We start from the raw sequence: 23,929 nt of genomic DNA on the forward strand, positions 1-23,929 counted from the left end.
TAATCATCAACGTGGTGGTGACTAATTCCGAAATAGTGATAATCAAACATTATAATAAAATAATAATTATTTAAAATGGATAACAAAAAGAAAAGAAATTGATAAAACCTATGTTTACTTCCGAGTGCAGGGACTTTGGCCCTTCATTATACGGTTTAATATTTAGAAATATAACAAAAAATAACAAAGATTACGTCGTTGCATTAGGCACTCGGAAATCGGAATCTATTAACATCAAAGTGTGACTAATTCCAAATTTGTGATAACTAAACATAATAATAATTATTAAAAATGGATTACAAAAAGAAAAGAAATTGATAAAACCAATGTTTACTTCCGGGTGGCGGGACTTCGGCCCTTCACTATACGGTTTAATATTTAGAAATATAACAAAAAGCAGATTTGTGAAAAATATTTTTGTCCACCTGAAATTATTCAAATTTGTTCATCCCATTGCACCGTGTTATTATTATTATTTTAATTTGTCATTATTGTTATGAAAAATACACGGCAAAATGTGTATGCATATCTATACATTATAATATAAACGACTCTATGCACAGGATCAGTATTGTTGTTCGTCGATAATTAATATTCAAAACCGTTTTGATATTTTAATCAATATAATATTAGATACACCAGCGATCACCTTCAATACGCGGTCAATAACATTACATTGATAAAATATTACATTTATCGTGTGTTATGTTTAATATACTATTCACGACGGTCATAGAATAATATCATTATTATTCACAGATTTTTTTTCATATAATAATTATAGTAGGTATAGAAAAGTGTGCGCTATAAATTGTCGTCAGATGACGCGAATGGGCGGCACACGGACGATAAACAACAACAACATGTCGACAAAACAAACATGCGTTTCGGTCTTATCACGTTCGGAGGCTCGCGGTTGATAACGGCTCACGCAGCAGCAGCTACCTCCACGGCTCCACACCAAAGATATAAAATAATACTGTGTTCCACACGCACAGGTGTAGCAGCTGCTACATCGACGGACGGACGCACTCACGCACCACGCATAGCAACACGGGCGCAGGGTGTCCGCGTCGGCGGCGGTCATCGGCCGCCCGGAAAACACACCCCCGCGTGACTTGCGAGGGTTGGCTGTACCGTGGGCGCCCCGCGCTACCGCCACCGGCCACACTGTCAGGGCGATTCACCACCGCCCATGTGGTTTGTACCAGTGAACGCACTACCACTTATCGCGGGCACTTCCTTTTTCGTTGGTCGTACTAGGTTGTAGATTTTATTTTCTTTCGGGCTTATGCATATATATATGTAATTTTTTTCGTCTCCTCTACGCACCCCCCGCCTTGGACACTCTCGCGCGCACGCACACGTACACGAATCGCACGACCGGCGCGCTCTCATAAACGCAAATGCGCGCACACGCACGCGCGACAGTGATATTATATTATTATTATTATTATATTATATATTATTATTATTATTATTCGCTATTATATTATTATACACACACTCGCACACACGCGCACACAAATACGCACACGCGCGCGTACACACACACACACATGTACAAACACACAGACGCACACACACACCCGCGCGCGCCACAAGACGTTATCTTCAATCGCGCATTGGGTTTTTGTTTTCGACCATTTCGTTTTTAACGCTGTGCGACGTCCGACGACGTTCTTGTACTAATAAAAATATCTTGTCGCGGTAATGATAACTTACGACAACCGTTCGTTCTCAACCGCACACTACACACACGATCCCTCGGGTGTCCGTCATTTATAACGTTTCGTGCACGGTGTACCTAGTGTCAGGTCCCGTAAAACTATTATTATTATTATTATTTCGGTACGTCGTCCCTCGCTTCCGCTGAGCATCGAGAGGAGCAGCTTTACGCACGGCTACCGTGGATCGCGCGCGCATTACCGTTTCGCCGAAAATGTCGTAGCCGCCCGCTCCGCCACCGCCATAATCGCCGCTGCACCTGTTGTAGTAGCGCGGCGACAGACAGACGTATTATAGACAGCTACCTATATCATCGTGTCGTCTGACATGTCACCTCACCGTTGATTCGGTCGCACGGTAAGTCCAACGATGCTTGTCACCGCCCGTCACTGTTAAAGTATCCTACTCTCGCTGGCATTGTCGTCGGTGCACAGCGCGTTTCTGCTTTGGCCGTTCCGTTGAATGCCGCAGTTGAGCAGCGACAATGTATAACAATAATCTCTGTCTGCCTTGAATGGTTGTAGCTTTGCCTCCAACATTTTTTGTTTTGGATAGGTACCTACCATATTTTCAAATGTTAGTTGACGACGACTCTCATGTTGTGGCGATTAGCTTTCATCTAACTACTCATAATATAGATACTTGATTATTATTTTCTTAAAGATAACATTTGCAACCTTTGACTTTGTATGTGGGTGCTTGCCAAGTTTAACAATTCATTTTTATATTTTACCTTTAATACCTATTCAATTAAAATTACAAGGTACTTCTCATTTGCGATCGAGATAGGCAATTATAGTTAATCTAATATGTCATGTTAAATGTTCATCATTTTATTTTCAAACATTTGCTTACATTTCAATAATCATTTAAATCAAGTAATTTATTTAAACATTTCTATTACCTAATTTTCTATGATACCTATGATGAAAATGAATTTTAATTTGAATAAGGATTATCCAGTGATATTAAAAAGAAAAATGGAATGATAGTTATAATAGTACCTACATATCTAATAATAAATAACTAAAAATTATCATATTTTATAACAGAACTGACTTAAGAGGACGTCGCACCCCCATATGTTGTCTCCGTCTTACACACGTAGAGAGACTTACGACTGAGAGACACATGCGAGTGCAACGTCCTTTTAAGAAATATTTGATTCCAATGTCATTGATCAAATCTATACTTAGGTACTCTCATTAGGTAGGTAACTAATATTTTAAACCCATCATACATGTCTTTGTTGTTATGATTTTTTCGTATTCATGTAGGTAGGTAATTATTAGTCTCCAAGTTCTCGTTTTTTTATGCACAATTTTTTTTTTTATTTTTGTACTTAGGTAGTTATCAGTAGGTACTGATTTTAATAAATAACTTATATTCTGATTAAGGTAAGAAAATATAGGTTTGTTTTTCACTGTACAATTTTTTTTCTTTTATTAATGAATACTTTTAGATCTATAAAGAGTGCAACAATTGTAGGTACCTATTTATATAGTTTTGTATTAATTGATAAATTAAACTGTACAGTATTTTTCAAATTTTTTTCATTTAAATATGTAGTTTTATAGAATCTCCTGAACATTTCTTTTAACTATATTTAATTAATTTTTGTAATTTTTTAAACTAGGTACTTATCATAAAGTTTAATATATTTAAGGACTTATATTTTAAAAAGTACTTAAAAAACCTAACTAGTTAGGTGTTATTAATTAGATGTTATATTAATAATAACTAACTTGTTATATTAATATTTATTGATTGATAGCTTTTTTTGTTTACAGATTCAGATGATTGAAAATCATAGATCAATTGAATGTATTATGTATCCAGAAAACAAAATGCTGTCATCAACTTATTGTGCTGCAGTTGAAGTAAGTACTATACGAGTATGCCAATATAAGGCCATATAATATATTTAAAATATTGACGCGCAAATTATGCGGGTATGGCGTCCTCTTAAAATAAAAATAATTTCTAAATGATTGAACATTTCTTAGGTTAGGTAATATTGTAATTCAACATCTAGTCTATCTGCCTATTATCTGACATAACGGTTAGCAATGTGTGATATATATAATACTGTTTGCTTTGCGATTCGGTATACATTTGTGTAAATTAATGTTAATTTAGATACAACTAACAACATTATAATCCTCATTGTAAACATAATTATGAAAATAGGGATTACCTTTAGGGAACCCTCTTTAGGCTTTAATATTTATAATATTACTTTTCACAAAGATTCTTAATAAACAGTATACAGTATTATATAGATACCTATTAAAATAACATACATTAAAAAATACCTGGTATTTATTATTCATAAATTTGACAAAATATCATCAATATTGTAAGTTTAAAAAAATGAGTAGCAGTAATTCGTGGATTCGTTTTATTGCCTAATTGATTTTCTTAAAACTGTCAATATATAAACATATTCAGTTAAGTGGATCTTATAAAATGTATAAAAGTTATAAATAAATTATTCAGTTCAATTTATTCAATTAACTAGAATCTAATACTTTTTTTAAATAAATAATTGTTGTTCATTTGTTACAGTTAGATTACAAACTGTTATACTGGCCTAACTGTATGTTAAATAATATGTATATTATATTGTTTACAAATGTATTTGTTTACTTTTAACTTTTCATGAAATAATATTAGGTATAGTAGTTTGTATTTAACATGTCAAAGGAAATTTGTACTACATTTTCCGTGGAGTATATCTTAAAATACATTGGGCTCTTATACTTTGTTACTAATATACTAATTTCTTAACATAATATTATTTCCATTATTATTTATTAGTTGTTAATTATAATACCGTTATAGATTAAGATTTTATGCCCGATGTTATGTTATTGGAGGTTCAATAACTTGAATTTAATTTAGTTTTAAGTAGTATAATTATGTAGGTATTTATACATTATATAAAATTGGTTTCTTGCATTACCCTTTAATCGATATCTACTGTACCTACATAATACTATCTATATAATATACAAGCGGTTCTCAACCTTTTTATATCAGTGTACCACATACACAGTTTGAAAATTTTCATGTAGGTACCACTTGTCCAGATAACATTCTTTATTGCTTATCAAAAATGTATAGGTACATTATTTTACAAGTAAGAAATTTTATTTTATTAGGAACTACAAACTACTCATTATATGATAATATAAGCATTTAATGCATAAAAATAATATGAAATATGTACAATAATTATTGTTTATATTATTATTATTAATATTAATATCAAATAAACCAAATAATATTTGATATGAATAATGGTCCATTCCATTTTTTTTTTATAAAGGGAGATTTTCTTAGCGTACCAGTGTTACCAACTATGATCTTTGCACATAGCATAGTTTGAGAAACGCTGTAATATACCATTTTACTATGTTTGTATTAAAAAAAAATTATAGATAATTAATGTAGCAGGTGCTATCCTGTTGGACTCATCTCAAAACAATAAAAATGAGCTCAGTTCATAATTATATTTTAGAATTATTCTATTAATAAATATATGGTTAAAACTGTGATTTTGGTTACATTGCGATCCAAATACACAATCATAATATAAATCATATTAACACTAATAACAGTAATATTAACAATAGTAGTACAGACAGTGTATACATATTTGCCATCATTAAAAAATATTTTCAGATTTTTACCGAATAAAAAATTATTTACCAATTCTTTGTTATGACTTATAAACAACACTTGTTTAACATATTTTAATGAATGTCCCCAATTGACTAAAAATGATCTAAAGTGATATTAAAAGTTAAATTTGATGAACAAAATATGATAAACTATATCATATAGGCAGAGGTAGTGCTAATCTTATCTGAAATTATAATCAATTATCAACTGCCTTAGAGCGGTAGAGTATATTGGTAATATAATACTATTTTATAGCCTAACTTATCCATATTGGATAAATTTGATGGTGGGTTAGTAAAAAAATAACTTGAGTTAGTTGAGAATATTTAATTATTGTTTAAGCTCAAACATTTTATTTATTTATTATTAAAAAAAACTTTTTAATTTAACTAATATCAAAAATATTTTATAAAAAAATCTATGTACAAAATATAATTGTAATTAACAAGTAAAATTATAATTTATTATGTACTTTTGTTCTCTTTGACGTTAGATCTTAGTATAGAATTTAAAACAAATGCAGTTATAACGTTCTTAATACTGGTATTGTGGTTGTGAATAGCTAACAAATTCACTTATTAACCTATGTAGTTGATAGTTAATTGTATTATTAATTTAATATTTTTTTGTTAATTAGATGTTTGAGTCAGTAAATAAAGATACAAAAAAGGAGTTTAATAATAGAGCACTCAATTTATTAACCGCATGGGAGAAGAGTAATACTTTAATATTTGCTGAGTCCTTTGCCTCTGAATTACATATTTTTATGCATCAAGCCACCAGGTAATAAAATATAATTTATATTTGTTTTTATTTGATATTTATATAATATAATATATGGTGTGTGTATGTGTGTTACATATTAAATCTAAAATTGTATTTTACCAAGTGTGTAATCATTGTTAATATTGTATATCACTTACAAAGCAGATATTAGAATAACCTTAAATTTTAATTTGTATGCTCAAAGTGTTGTTTACATACATTATATTATACATTTACGCTGTATACACAGATAAATTCTCAGAATATCAATATTTTTATATTTTATGATGCATACGTTGGGCCAATGATAAACATTACATTGTGATCTACTTTAAAGCCTATTTTATTTTATTGATCAATTTTTGTTATTGAAAAAAAATTGTTCATAATTTCAGATGTAGTATTTTTTAAATTGTATAACAATATTTTTTTTACCTTTGTGTTTGTAATGCTCAGTAACAGTAGAAATACGCCCGCCTGGACACCAACTTAGTTTTGCGCTCCACTAATACCTAGGTCTTAAAAATATGGAAGACTAGCTGGGTGTTTAGTGGTTTAGTAGCTCAAACAGCAGTGGTCAGGATTGCCGGGCAAATACTGTCGAGCTATATTATAGCACGTGTTGTGTTTACAAAGAAAACTAATATAAAAATAGTAACATAATTTCTGGTAGTTAAATTGCTGTACAATACACAATTTACATATTAAATATTGGTAAAAAATATAGAAATAAATCACAGCAACACAAATATGTAAAGAGAATAATAGTAATAGATGCACAGCACTTATAGCCAAACAAAATAAAATTATTATTATATATAACCCTTCTGACCCAACAGTATAAAAAATATATAGGCAGCTATTTGACCTGTCTCTTGTATAAGCTTGATATGATTAAAGTATAAAAATAATATGCTGCCCTTCTGGCTCAACATGGATGAGCAAACTGCATCAATATTGATTTGCTAATAACAGCTATATTATATTAGGCGAATGAAAAATATTATACTTGTTATGTAATATCTATAATATATAATTTTTTTATGGGCTAAAATGAGTTCCGTCTACTATTTTATTAACTGCAATATAAATATAATTAAATATCATTAGAAATATTGGGTTTTCTAAGAATTAAAAATCATTGTCATGCGTTGTAAAAATAATTGGGCTCTATTTAAAATATTAAATAATTGTACAATTTCCAATATGTTAGGGTACATAAATGATTTATTTTTATTTAACTGTTTTATTAATTTTATATTAGTTTTTACTTAAGTACTTAAAAAATGATTAAATAAATGTAAAATACAGTCCAAAATAGAAAAACAATATAATGAGCATATTGTTAACAAGAAAGTAGATGCAATAAAAATAATTTAAATAGTATTAATAATTTAAATAAGAGAGTTAAATAAGAAAATAGTAATTTAAAAAATAATAACATGGTTAAATTATTGGTAGGTACCTAATAGAAATAGAGAAAAAAATTAAAACTTAAACTGTATGTACAAATTAATTTTATTACATAACAAATTAATATTATTAAGTTAAAGATGTGATAATATTTCAGGTCGTGAACTTTAGTGGACTTCACACAGCTTTAGAAATCCTCTAAAAATGTTGTTAGTCTTTTTAGATTGGTTCCATATTTATTTTTATTTTATAAAACCAGACACATTTTTTTCCTCCTTAGTAAGAAACTAATAAAAAAACTTCAATAGCATTAAAAACATATTACAAACTGAATAAATACTGGTTGCTTAGAGTATTTACATCTGTGATCAACAAAATTGGAAGATTTTCAAAGTGAATTGTTAATATTGTTCTTTCAAGTGCTCAGTTATGATTGTTTTAAACATTTTACCATACCATTTAAACATCATATTTCACGTTGTTACTTAAGAATATATATATGGATTTAATAACAATTATTCATAAGCATGAGATAGTAATATTTTTGTGATTTTAATAGGTATGTATTCAGTATTTGTAGGTGTGTAACTGTCCTTGTCTTAAGGTAATCGAATAAACATTTTCTGAGAGCAATATTTACTTCAATATAATTTATAGTTGGTATTTGTGTTAAATAAAATTGTCATTGATTATTATTTCGATTATATATTGTCCAACACATATTCTACATTATTCTGTTAAAATAAATAACAATTTTTAAGCAAGTTATGTAGTATAAATTACTAAATATTGAATTGATTATAAAATTATTTAAAATAAGAATTATTAACTAATAAATATTATTATTATAATAAATAATATTATTCAGAGATAGGCAGAATCTCAGGTACATTTATCTATGTATCAAAAATAAACTATATCTTGTAATCTTGCATCTAGGTACTTTTTTTATCAAGTTGTGTAAATTGTACCTATATTTTTAATTTAAAAATACAAAATAAATTTAAATTTTTCAATATTTTTTTTAATGATCAATTAAATAAAAAAATGTAAACTATAAAAAAGTTACAATACTTTTGCTTCGATAGTAATAATTATTCTACTACTAAAAAATGTTGTTAAGTATAACACCATGCTTTATTCTTTGGTTCTTGTGTGCATCATTTTTTTCCATAGAATTGTTGTATTATTTGCCTAGCAGTTCAATTCAAGTCCGCTCCAAACGTATTTGCAATTTTTTATTTGATGTCTTTAAAATCTAACACCCAAATATGGTGGATTATAATATGTGTCATGTAAAATGTATGGTTGGTAAATAATTATCATGTGTAAGTCCATGTACCATAAAAACATTTGAATATGTGTACTAATAATTATGCTCCTAAAATGCTCAAATATCTGGTAAAAACTATACAATAAAAATTCTTAATATGAAAAAAAAATTACATAAATTATTTTTTTTAGTTTGTAAATAAAACTTGATTGCTTCTTCAAATTATAGATTTCAAACTTTTATTAATAAATACATTTTCTATTAAGGAGTTGTACCATTATGTTAAAATATATTTTATCTTATCCAAGCCTGCTAATATATAATATTTAACACAGTATGTTTTCTCATAAAGGAATCTCTAGAAATTGTACAATATGGAGGTTTACTTTGTATAATTTGAATACATTATGTTAAATTCTATTATTTTTTATTTTCTAGGGAATCTGCTATATTATTTTTGGATTTCCGCTGGGAAAATATTTCAACAAAAGTAAATAAAGCCATATCTAAAGCTTTGAGACAAATTATGAAAGGTTTAAGAAAATTGGATCCAATACAATCAGAAGCAACAAATTATTGTCAATGTTTGTTGTCTTTAATGAAAAATCCATGGGGTCATCGTAATTTTTTGAAATTACTTTGTGGAAATCCATCTCACAGAGAAGGTAATTTGTTGAAATAGTAGTTAGAAAAAAAATAATAACTAATATAATTTTTAAAAATATGTTTATTTATTTTAGTTTCAAAATTTATCCAGTTCGAAAATGGTTGTATTTTTGCTCAGCGCTTAAGAATGCTTTGTGAGGGAAAATGTGAAGATAAAGCACTTAAACTATCATCATTGGCAATGAATTTGCAAAACTCGAAATTAAAATCCAAATATCAGTTTGAAGAACAAGATTATGAATTCATTAGGGATATTTATTATGCATGCCTTGAAAGGACAAATAATAAAAAGGAACTTATTAGTCAAGTAGGTTTTCTTAATATATTGTAATTAAGTTAACTTATAGTACTTACTTAACAGTTAAATTCAAATGTTTATTTTAGTTAATGAAATATTCTCCTGAAAATGATGGTAAAATCCTAATGGAAAATTATTGTAAAAAGATTCAGAAACTTACAAATATGCAAAAAGAAATCAGACCAAGGATTTGTAAAAATATGGTACTTGTTTGTGAAATGGCTGCTTGCATCATGGTTGTAAATTCATTGAAAAATTCTAATATTTTTGATAATATTGCTGACTTTATAAAGAAGTGGAGTCTAATAGTGATAACATTGATGGAAACTGATTTGCAACCTGATAATATAAGTTACGACTATATAAAAAATATAATTCGTACATTTATTAATGTTGCACCATCTGCTAATCATTTATACCTAATATGCGATGTTCTTTATAGTGAAGTAAGTAAAAATATTTAAAACTAATAAATTATTTTCTTTACTTCTTAATACTTAAGTCTAATATATATTATTTTCCTTATATAATAATTAAATCTTGTATCATATTACAATTTAATATTAGTTTATTTATTATAATAAAATAAATAACCAATAACATATAATACCTTAATATATATTCTATATAATCTCTTTGTGAAGTAGGGTATCAAATTAATTAAAATCAAAGCTAATATATTAAGACATACTATTATTATGATATAAAATAATTTAAAAATATTTCTGTACGGTATGTTGGTTATTTATTTATAATTTAGCCAAATTTGTTCCCTATTTTATAGTTATTAATCTATAAAACTATATCAATTATAAAAATATAATGAATTTCTACTATAAATTATTTAACATACCTAAGTTTTAACATGCACAAAATAAATACCAAATGAGTAGTCTTCATTGAATACATAGCCCGTAACACACTATTTTAAAATTATGAACATTAAAAATAATCTTAAATATTGTATAATAATGAATAATATAAATTTGTTGCTTCCACCATGTAAATAAAATGTCAATGCAATATGAATTTTATTTGTGTTTATGTTCTATTTAATATAATATGTGAATTATTTGTTCACTTGTAATTTGAAATATATTATGAATGTGAACGCAACTAATGAGTTCCTCCCAAATACTGTGTATTCCTTTTAATAGACTGTATAATTTTGAGTTGTAAGAGACTCAAGTTTACATATAGGTGGTTATATTTTAATGATTTTTTTCAAATTTAAATACTGTTTTTATTTAATTTTAATATAATTTGTAAATCATTATTACTGATTAAAAAGTTATTTAGTATTCTAAGTTCTAACATATAATTTAGGGTTTATATTTTACAAAAATTATGTATGAACAACTGTAATTATATAAATATCAAATAGGCTGTTGATTTATTGCTACACACATATTATTCATTAGACAATATGAAGTTAAATTTTCATATTAGTCAGAATCATAAATTATTAAACTTACATTTTCTTTTTAGTTAATATTATAATACATTATTTTTAACAATTAAGTATATATTTGATAATTATTGACATTGTATTAAATTTAATTATTTTTGAAAATAATTAAATCACAACAAAAACACTTCGTTGAACTCCAAAATTACACTGTTTAAATGGGCAACTCCTGCTTCGAGATAATATACATTGTCATGCTGCCGCTATATTTTTTTTTTAGTTAGCTGTATATTTTATTTATTTATTTTGACTATATTATTTAACTCGACTAGAAATATGTTGTCCTTTGAATATGAATCAAATTTTTAATTTAAACCATTGTTGGATATAATTTATTTTAGAACCCATAGATACTTGAATTCATAACACTTAATTATGTTTTCTAACTATAGCACGTTTTTTTTTTACAGTTTGGTTCTAAATTGCCTCGTACGTTGTATATAGAAATATATATCAAAGCGTTATCCACTAATATAAATGAAAAAGAAAAATGCAAGCAATTGAGTGATGGAGATGGATCATTTGAATCATTAAAAAAGTTAGTTCAAGGGTATTTGAAATTGGCTAATCTACTTGAAGATATTTTAAGCATATGCCGAGAATGTGTACTAACGGCATATTCTTTAATGCCTTCCAGTGATCTAATGATGAGAGTAGAAAGTTTAGCTGTCAAAAGTGGTAAGTTGACTCCAATAGATCTAACTAATGTTCCTGAAAATTCCTGTGGCAAATCTAAAAAAGGATCTACTTCAAATCTTAAACCTGGTCGCAAACGTAAATCAAAAGCCTGTAAATCTGATAAAAACCCAAAATCTATTCTTGATGCTTCTGAAAAATGTTATTCCAAGATCCATTCTGACCTTAGTGAATTGAATGATCCATTAACGCCAGTCATGCAAGAAGACCTTATTTCAATTATCAAGTACCCTCGTTATGGGACATTCAATTGGAACCTAGGATGGCCAAGAATGAAAATTTTATGTCAACAATATTTAGAAAATTTGGATGTAGTGTTAAAGCGAAATACACTTAAACGTTCTGATTTAACATATCTTGATATTGATATTGATGAATATAACAAGTGGACAGAAATAAATATGAGACAATTAACAAACGATAAAGGTTATTTTAGCAGTGATTTTAGTGATTATGAAGAGTCAATAGCATCAATTGCTTCATCAGGAGAAATTGTAAGTTATTGTACGAATAAACCATCCAAGAGTTGTTCTCGGAAACGAAAAGTTGGTTTACGTAAACGAAAGGCTGGTTCTCAAAAACGGCGCAAGGTTAGTCCTAAAAGTAAACCAAAATCCATTATTACTCAAACACAACCTAGAGTTGGTTTGCGGCGAAGCTTAAGATACAATAAAAGTATAAGTATTGATGAAACTGATGATTCAACTGTTGGTTCCTTGTTAAATGATGAAGCTCAATACAAAGATACAAATTCTAATGATGAAATTGAAGATGATTCTGTTGATTCTGTTCTAGAAGAAACCCTCATAGGAACTATAAAAAATGATGGATTGCCTGTAAAATTTAAAAATCAGCTTAAATTAACACGAGAAAAAAGGACTGTCAACAAAAATCAACACAAAGACTTTGACTATTCATGGTCTCTCAGAAAAAGAGGAAAATCTATTAAAAATGATTTATTGATAAATGAGGCACTTGAAAACAATAAAATCGATTCAATAAGAAAACCATGTAATGGTGACCAAACCAAAAGCTACTCTACTAATTATGAACTTCCACATTCCAGTAATGAACATTTAAATATGTTATCAGAACGAATACCTCAATTAAGTTCATTAGATTTCATAATACCAGCAAATACAGATCGCATTGTTAATGTAGTACAAATTCAAACAACATCAAATACTCTAACAAATGTATCACAAACGCAAACAGAAAGAGTTTCAAATCATCATTCTAATAACGAATTAGAAAAAAAATCTAGTGAAAACCAAACTAACACTCATCCGTTGGATAATTTTGTTTCTGTGTATCAATCTAATTCGTTAAATAATAGCATGAACTCTGTTCAAAATGTTGGAATTCATCAAGGGGAATGTAGTTTCACTGGTAGTGTATCTGTAAGCAATCAAAGGATTACTACTGATTCAATTACAAATGTTCACAATACTGTTCAGCAAGATTCAAGTAAACCAATTGGGACACAGGATGTATTGTTGAATCAAAATCAAATTAACTTGGATCATCAACATTGGAATGATATTCAACTACAAAATTCTGGAGAGCGATTACAATCTAATATTGAAAGTGCTGTACATTTATCCTCAAATGTGATAGTTCGAACATCTGATGTTATGAATCCAAGTCATGTTACTCAAACTACTGGACAAATGACTTATACTACAAAAAAGCCATCTACTTATTGTGTTAAGACACGAGACCGATTTATTGATTTATCATTGCCAGCATCAATTTCTTCTATATCAACCAACAGTAATCGTTCTACAAATATACCACTAGCAATGAGCACAAACAAATCAAACTTTGACTCAAAAATTCAACAAAATTCTCCAATTCAAACATCAGTTGGCTTGCAAGTCAATTTCAACAATCAACAATCTGACGGTATACAAAGTATTATGTCCCCGAACGATCAAGCAACACAAGTAGGTACCAACATCACAGACAATTCAACTTCAACTAATATGTCTTTATTAAATGATCAAATAATGAATTCCGCAAATAGTAGAATAAACAATTGCTCAATTGTAAATACTTCATTTATGAAGGAAAATTCATTTGATAATTTAAAATCAAACATTCCAATGATAAATCCAGTTTCAAGTATACAGACTCAAACCTGTGTTGGTTTACGGCTACCTAATGAAGTTTCTCATCCTAATGCTTCAGTTATATCTTTGATGATTGCTTCAACTCAAAGTCAGGTTATTAAGTCCAATGTACATAATTCAGTTTATACATCTCCACATAATCAAAGAATGCAGCTGAATGATTTAAGTCATACTTCTCAAACAAATAGATCTGAAGAACAAAAAAAAATTGACAATCTGAAATTAATAAGCCAAACATTTACTGCTACGTCAGAAGCAATTAAATTTGTTACCAGTAGTACAGAATCGCAACGTCTTATTCAAAGTACAGATAAGAACAGTACATCAAATCTTGCTGTTTTTCAAAATTCTTCAGAAGGTGTGTCGCATATCAGCCAAGAAAATGATTTAAGTTCTAAATCATCCACTAGGGGACGAGGTAATATGAGAACTTACGAAAGTAAAACTAGAGCTCTTAAACAAGCTAACATGTCTGATATGTTTGTATTTGAGAAAGGAACATTATATGCAGTTCAAGACGATATTGTTAGTCATATAGAACCTACCAAATCGGTTATCTCACCCAGAAATAATACTTCAAGTAATGTGAAAATGCAAAATCGACAGTCTAAAGAATGTTTGGAAAAGCCAAAACTTTCCCCAAATGCCTCTCCAAATATCACAATTACAGGCTCAATGTTACCAAGATTTCAACAAGTTTTCGGTAAAACTAAATTTCCGAATTCAACTGTTATTAATGACACTTCATCTCTGTGTTCAACTAGTGCGGCAAGTAATCTCTCTTCAAATCTTGGGCCAATTGTTAATCGGACCAATATACCAACGTCGCGAGTGTATTCGTCTTCAAAAGGTGTACAGACTAATCATGATGTTGATACAATTAGCTCTAATATGAATTGTATACCATCAAAAGTAGTAGAAAATAAGCTTCAGCATACTGTTAATATGTCAAAATCTAGTAATGTTATGGCGATTGGAAACAACAAAAACAATGTTATAATGACATGTAAAGCCGTCACTTCTGCGAACAATATCCCACAAGTTTCAGCCTCATCATCTACTCATCAAATTCTTACTAGCAACATTGAAATTAAAAAAGGACTCTCTAGTATGCCTATTTCAAAAGTTCCAACTACATTTACCACTAGTTGTATAAATTCATCAATAGCATCATCTAGTTCTAATTTAATATATTCAATTCCTATACTAAATGACTCTAAATCTACTAATAGTAATATAGATAAACCTTCACAAGGTGTAACACAACTACAAAGACAACTTAAGATGTCCCCATCAATAATCCAAACAGTGTTACGGAAACATCCTACTTGGCAACAAAATAGTTTTCGTCAGGGTAAACAAAGTACAGAAGTACAGACATCCTCAATAGAAAGGATTTTACCTGCAAGTGTGGCAAATATTGTCAAAACTACTATAGAGTCTTCAAATAATAAAATATCGATAAGTACTATTAAACCAAATCTTCCAGAAACCAATGTTAGCACTTTGATGATGGAACAAGTAAGGGAGTTTGAATCAGTATTAGAAGAAGTACGGAAAACTTCATTGATGAATGAAATGAGTACAGCCAGTATGTTACCACAAATAAATCATGAAATAATACAAATTCCTTCTCCTACAGAAAATGTTGACTTACTTAATACTGATAGCAATCAAACATTATTTCCTTTGAATAAAAAATCAAATATAAATAGTGAACGAGATCGTTGTTCATTTTCATTTTTGAATCAAACATTGTCAAATGTAAATGATTTGGCTAGTGATGATAAAGAACTAGTTACCATACAACCAACTATAATTTCAGTGCGAAGTGTTACTCCCACACCCCCCTTAACATCACCTAATAACAATGTGTCTGTGAATCCAGTTGATTCACAGTGTGCTAAACAGCAGATTGCAAATAAAGTAAAACCTGTTATTAAGACACCAGCAAGTTCTCCATCAACTTCAGCTGTAAAAGTTCCAGTTTTGCAAAAACCTTTGCCCAAATTACAAGAAGATGAACAAACAACTCAGCGAATATATGCAATACTTGATAAATATGCTGAACAACTACGTAATTCGCCAGAGTTGAAAAATAAACCCGCGCCTAGACGTAGAACCAATCCACCAACAAATCCAAGCCTGAATGCCAAACGTAAAAAAACGAATCAATTAAATTTAAAAACATGCTCTCAACAAACATCTTGCTCATCATCTGGTATGGAAATGAGTCCTACGTCAGATATGCAAGCTATTGACAGTGAGGATAGTTCTAATGCTGTTAGTCATTTTTCACATATTATCAATTCTCCATCCAGAAATTCAGATGAACAATCTACAGTGATTTCAGAAACACCTTTAATTGAAAATGCATTAATTAATGTTAATGATGTTATTAAAAAAATTAATATTGAAGCTGAAATGAAGTCTAAAGTTTCTCAATCCACCCAAATTGTTGTAAGTGGTACATCTGGATCTTTTTTATCTATACCTGATGGTAATGCAGCAAATGTTAGACTTCTTGTTGCAGCAGGGAATAATCAAAAAATGTACAGATTGCATTGTCCAGTAACTGGACCAGGACCTGTAGTATTTCATCAAATTACCGCTAAAGATTCTTGCTCAAATGATGTTAAAATGGCTTCTAATATATTAGGACAGAACATTAGTGAATCAACTATCTTATCAGCTTTATCAGCTGATGATTTACAAATTGCAAATACGAGTTTAGGAAGTGAAATTTTACATAATACTTTACAAAACTTTGATCATAAAATAAATAAACCTGATATTCTTTTGGAGTCAATGGAAAAAGCTCAAGTACTTGATAATAATGAAAAACAACTGTCATTTCCAGTTATGAAAAAAAATCAAGCATCTCAAAGTACATTTAGTGTCATACATACTCTACCATGTACACCGAAATCAGAACCAACTGATAATAATGAATTATTGACTGAAGCTCAAAATAATATTTCAGAAAGTATTCATAAAGACTATCGTGATAATGGACAAAATACTAACATGAACCAAGAACAGATAAATATCTCTAATATGAATCAATTTGTTAATAAACATGAAAAATTAAGTACAGCTCTTAAAAATGAGTCTTCTTATGAAGATATTGAGTTTCCATCATTTGACACTCATGAAGAAGAAGAAGAAGAAACCGATGATAACTTGACCATTATTACTAATACAAATAGCCAACAAAATACATCTAATTCAGATGAAAACAAATTGGAGAGTACAAATGTTAATCAAACTTTGGTTAATTGTTTGAGTGACAAAAAAGTATGTAATAATGTAAATGATGAGCATGTTGTGAGGTGTGAGGATGGTACAATAGTCAAGCAAGAACACGACACATGTGATACTACTATTGAAGCAAGACCTAATATTTTAGAACTTGCGAGTCCTAAAAAAGTAGAAGGGAACAAATCAAATATAGTGTTGGACAATGTTGCTGCTGCTTCAGCTGCTGAAATAATTTCAACCGTCACTCAAACATCAAATTCTTGTAAGTAACAGTTTTTATTATTATTTCTTTAAACTGTCAATTATTTATAGTCAGTATAAAAAAAAATATGGATTACGATTATATGAAAAACATACTTCTATTTTAAATTTTAATGTGGCTTAAGGGGAAGTTACACGGGCATTAATTGTTGTCTCCATCTTACAAGTCCGTAACGTACCAAATTGTATGCTTAGCAGATCACATTTAGCTCCATTAGAATAAAAACAAGAGTGAAATGACCTCTTATAAAACTCAAAGGTAATATTGTATGGGGCATTTCATAGGTTTTTTATTATATTTTAATAAGTGAGTTATGAGAATTTTTAAATTGCAAATTGTTTGTACATTTTAAAATAGTCATAACTCGTTTTAAAAACAAAATTTAATAAAAAACCGTAAGAGATGTCTTAATTTTAGCTTTAAATTTTATAAGATTCACTCTATCTTTTAAACTAACGACGCTAAATGTGTTCTGCTTGGTATGTTACGCACATCTTGTAAGATAGAGACAAAAAATTTAATGTCTATGTAACGTCCTCTTAAGTTAAGTCTTATATTCTTAAAATAAGCAATTTCAGTACTGTGTATAAATTAATTTCATTTAAGTAATTTTAAAATGTACATTGGAACAGAATAAATAATACTATTCTAGTTTAGACGTCTTATTTTACTAATAAACTATTAAAGATAGTAATTAGGAGGATAAGTGGGTACCGCTCTCTTGTACAATAGATATTGAGTATGTCATTGTAATGGATGTGTTAAATATTAACTCAATGATAAATCATTGCATACGATAAACAATTATTTGTGGTGTCGGTGCCAAACATACTTGAATAAATAAACTAATCTAATAATTTAGAAAAAAATATATTGAAATTACTTAACTTTTTTTTTGTTTATGGTAGAAAAACTTGTAAGAAATCTTTTATTAAATTTTCAAATGTTAGCTATGAAAAGAAATTTTTTTCGTATTGAAAATTAATTTTAAAATGTATGCGTTTTTATGAAATTCTTCAAATTCTTTCTTCAAACAATCATAAAAATATATTGTGGATTTCCGCTCAACTTTTTTTTTTAATTACACTGAACAACCTAAGTGTTACATTTTCAAGTTTTCTGATCGAGTGAAAAATTATTTATTATACCACATTTATTATTGACAATAATTGAAAAAAAACATGGCTATAAATATTTTAAAAGGAGTCAAAATATTTTGAAAATTGTATTATGTATACAAATGGGAAATATTAAAATGTTATGAAAAATTAAAGTAAGGTCAGGTTAGGTTTTATTTTTAGAGTTACACCAAAAAATAAAATCAATATGGGGTCAAAAGAAAAAAATTGGGTTTATGTAAAAATTCCCATTTTTATATTTTCTTTGCATATTTTTTATAATAATTTTGTGATAAAAAAATTACAAAATGTAAAATAATTAATTTTATTATTTCATTAATTGCAATTAATATAAGTAGACAACAGTATATAATAATAGCCAGAATTCTTATATTTTTTTTTATCGACAACATATTATTATATACGCAATTATTTATAGGTTTGTTTTATTTATATGGTGAAGGTCATCATTGATGTATTTGAATAAAAATACTATTAACCAGTACTGACATCTCTGTTTTCTTCATGTTATTAAAAAATCAATACTTTTTTTACCATATAGTAACTAAATTGTTTTTGATGAACTCAATTTCGTATTTATTCTGTTCTCAGATAAACAAAAAGATGAATTTTCACTAAAGGCTGTTAAGATTGAGTGTGAATCAGAAAATGAAAATGAAAATACATTAAGTAATACTGTGTATAATATGCTAGATAATCAGTCTACCAACAATACTCATACAAAAATTGGATCATTGACGCTCAGTTTAAAAAATGACAAATCAGCACAAAATTGGATTAATTGTTTATCTAAAATAATGCTACCAGGAACTGAAAAAATGTTGGAAGGTGAAAATTTAAAACGATTGCAGGAATCATTTCAACATACCAAAATTAAAACTTTTAAAGATTTGAAAGTATTTGTATTTGAGCAATGTAAACATTTTGACAATAATATTGAAACCCCTAAAGAGTATGATTTGTATGAAGATAGTGATGGTCTTGGTGTTGATAAACCAAGCACAAACGAACTATTTCCTGAAGTGGCCATATTAAATGATTTAGACAAATCTACAAGTCCAACACTCTGCCTATTACAAGCATCTACATCGAAGTCAAATGATACTAGTCCTTTGCAAGCTAGGCGTAAATCAGTTTTGTCTCACACAACTACCACTACAGTTATTCCAGCTGGTGGGGAACTGACAACTGTTGCTTGTAAGAAAAACAAAACAAAAGTATCATTTTTAAAACAAGCTTTGTATAATGAAATGAATCAAGACTCTAACGATAGCGAGACAAAACCGTTTATAAATGGCATCAAGACTGTTTTAGATTCAATTGAACAAATTGATTCATGTCCAGAATCACCATCAAATACAACTGCCATGGATTCAGAAACATGTATGTCGGAAGACAGTACTTCAACAATTAGCAGTGGCACACCACATTATAACTTTCGCAAAAGTAAACGCAAAAATGTTGAAGAAGATGGATTTATTGAATCCCAAGTAATAAAACGAATGTATAGAGGTCGCACATCAGAAGAAAATGAAGAAAAATCTGAATTCCCTAAACTGAGTAACATTAAGACCCAGACGCCTGAACAAAAGCCAATAGTTGAAAAAAAAGAATGTAACAATAGAAGAATATCGAGTCGTCTAAAAAACAATAATGTCAAGAATAATCAGCAAGTATCAAGCAAATCTCCACAGTTAGATATTCCACCTTATAAGCTAACATCAACACGAGCGTCCCTCAGGAGAGTTTCTAGAAAAACTACTTGATTAATTTCAGACATTAAGTATTCCAACACGTTATTTATTAAATTTTACTTAAGTTACCATTACTAATGCTGGATGATTATCTAGCTCAAAAACCAGAAAATATGTAGTCGTTAATTTATAAGATTATATATTTATGTATATATATATATACATAAAAAAAATCAAAATTGTACAATGTCATGAGTAATGCCATTATTTACATTCAGTTTAGTTATGCTTGTTACTAAAAATTATCTTATCCATTTTTACCATTTTTAAATTGTTTTTGAAACCAAATTATATATTTGTTTTTTTTTTTAAAAAAAAGGTGTTGAAAATGTATTTATTACTATACTTTTTTTTTCTGTTATTTTTATCTTTGAATTTAGTTGATACATTCTACCTTGTTTAATTCAACTACTTATATCATTTATTGAATATCCAATTAAATATTTAAAAAAATCATTTTGCATGATAAAATAAATATTTTGCTATCATAAAATAATTTGTGATGAGTAGCATTGTACATATACATTAATAATTTAGTATTGTATATGATATATATTTTTTAAATACAAGTCTTATGTTTATCTTGTTTAATTGTGTAATAAAAAGTATAAAAAATATTTTAAATGTACCATCATAAATTATTCATTAAATATTTTAATTTAATCTATAATTGTATGGTTGCAATTTAATTTATAATTTTTATTATAAAACAATAGGAGATAATTAGATTTGTTTTTCGTAAATTGTGTCATGTAAATAAGTAAAGGGGTATAAGGAAAATTGAATCTATATAATTTTAATTACCATTAAGATACAGATACATTTTAGTTACATATGAATAATATTCATATTTCAATAAATAAAATAAAATAAATTCATCAAAATACAATTGTACTAATTCACAGTAGAAATTCATGATTTTTTTATTTATTACGAAGAATTTAAACAAATATTTTATGATTAATAAAGCTTTTAAAATTAAACATTAAATTAATTGAAAAAATTTGGTTTCAAAATGTTCTTGCTTGTACCTACCCCTTTGCTTCTATGTTAATATATTTTTTTTAATTTAAATATAATGTACTATGTATTATTCATACTTTTTAAACAGCAAACTTATAGTAGCATGTGGTTCAAATTTATTTTACAGTTAGCACAGGTATTAAAAAATTAGTTTGTATTCATTTTTTTATTAATATTACTTTCAACTAAATTATTAAATTGTATGTATAAATTATATTGTATATATCCTTTTTCCCGGTTTTGCGTGTAATTTGACTTATTGTGATTTGAATAGATGTTTTAATAAGGAAACAATTATCATATTTTGTTTTATTATATATTCTCTGGTGAATTTATTTCGTTATCCTATTAAAATAATTATAATATATAATATTTTCAATGAGGTTAGAGACATTTGTATTTGCATCAACATTTAAAAAGTATGATGAAATGTATAATTTATTTGTACAAATACATTTGCTTCCCAGATAATGTACTTAAATTGTTATCATAACCATGTACAAATATTTGTTATATTTATAACAAATAAATATTATATACTATTCAGATAAAAATTCAGTCAAATATGTTGTTCAGTAAATATATATTTTTTTTTTCTAGAACACAATAAACGATGAGTTATTTTCGATAATGTATATAGGATTAGTAATATAAGGCGTTAAACTTTATAATTAACTTAAACATTGTTTTGTTTAATTTGTAAATCTGTTTGTAAAGATTACAATAGTGTACTATTATAATAGATAATTGTTTTTGTTTATTATTTATTTATATATTATGCTATTTTGTTTTTGAAAATTACCAAAGAAATTGAATACATGAAAATGTTTATTGAAAAGTTAAAAATTAAGTAACCAATTGTATAAATATAATTTAAAATGCAACATTTTGAGAAAATAATGTATTGTTCATGAAAAAGACTTAATGTATTTGTAATGTAAATTATAATTATTTAAAGAAGAATCCCTCGTCTTTCCAATATGTATTGTTATTTTATTAATTGAATTTGTATAAAATCTTAAGTAAAACAAAATGTTGAACTACATAAATTTAAAACTAAAATAATTCTTTATGTTATTAATTTGTAATTGAACGATTTCAACACTTAATTATATAATTTAATTTGCTCTTACACAAAATTTCCATTAGTAGCTTTATTTTATATTCATTTTATTTATTCATACCTGAGTATTTTCATTGAATAGAATGACATTGTTTAATTTTAATTTAATTTTAATTTTCACTGTTAATATGATAATCTGTAGTGAGATTTTGTTTTAATTAATTTTATTTTTTACCCACATCCCATTTTATATTGTATTAAAATCAATTGTTTTATAAGTTAATCATTAATAACACTAAACTAATGTTATTTCATTCTAAATAAAAAAAAATGACTTAGGGATTTTTACATATTATTAAAAATATAAATCTTATTTGCTTCAGTAGATAAGTAATGTGATAGTTTTAAGGATTTATCGACTGCTGTTCATGTTAAACACAAGCTGATTTTGATTTAGTTTACTTTGTCTTTGATTTTAATACACTAAATTTGATTTTGAAAATTTGTCATGTTTTTTTTTGTTTTAAGTTAATGAGCTCACTTTTTCCTATTGCAGATTGCATGGATGTATCTTTATAATAATTATTAATTATACTAAACAGTAGCGGAGTTATTACTTACCAAAACAGTTAATACCTATTGGGTAGGTACCTACTATTTTGTTTATATATAATTTACATTGGTAAATGGTAATGTACATTAATACATTATACATGAGTCGTGTCAAACCCACAGCCCATGGGCTGAATCTGGCCCGCGGAAGTATTCCGACCAGCATTTGAAAATTTTATAAAATTAGAAATTTGTAAAGGTAGGTAGAATAAATAAAAATAAAAATTATAATTTAAAAATGGTATTTTAATAAGCTTTTAAGAATTATAAAACATCTTACGATTATGTAGTATCTGATTATCGTGAAAACAAATTGTTAACTAGCGACTAGAGTGATTTTTTTGTTCATTTTTATAATAATGAAGGGCGCTTTTACCACGCGTAAATAATAATAACAATCTATGTCATCATCAAAGCAAGGTGTGCAGGGTCATATGACCGCCTGCGACATTTTTGTTTTTTAATGTAAAGTGATTTTCAAAAAATAATAAATTGCAATTTATGGAGCTTGCGAACGATCACACGCAAGGAGACATAAGATGAGAGTTCTGGGGAGAGTGGACCCGCGTCTTGCGACGCCTCAAATTACGTGCTTGTAAAGGGGGGGGGGGGATTTAATACATTAGAATAACTAACTAAAAATGATCACTAGATTGCCCAGGCTTGCCTGTAGGTATATAATTTACGCA

The 23,929-nt window shown here is 27.8% G+C and overlaps 1 protein-coding gene across 1 annotated transcript; it reads left to right on the forward strand.

Moving 5' to 3' along the window:
* The first annotated feature begins 1,023 nt into the window (after positions 1–1,023).
* On the forward strand, positions 1,024–23,133 carry LOC132933844 (uncharacterized). Its single transcript, XM_061000116.1, has 8 exons — positions 1,024–2,085; positions 3,519–3,608; positions 6,053–6,198; positions 9,305–9,531; positions 9,607–9,839; positions 9,917–10,276; positions 11,709–17,649; positions 19,380–23,133. The coding sequence occupies exons 2-8, from the start codon at positions 3,525–3,527 to the stop codon at positions 20,552–20,554; spliced, it is 8,166 nt and encodes a 2,721-aa protein (XP_060856099.1). The 5' UTR covers positions 1,024–2,085; positions 3,519–3,524; the 3' UTR covers positions 20,555–23,133.
* Positions 23,134–23,929: the final 796 nt, after the last annotated feature.

The sequence above is a fragment of the Metopolophium dirhodum genome, chromosome 1 (genome assembly GCF_019925205.1).
Source record: "Metopolophium dirhodum isolate CAU chromosome 1, ASM1992520v1, whole genome shotgun sequence".
NCBI classification, from domain to species: Eukaryota; Metazoa; Arthropoda; class Insecta; order Hemiptera; family Aphididae; genus Metopolophium; species Metopolophium dirhodum.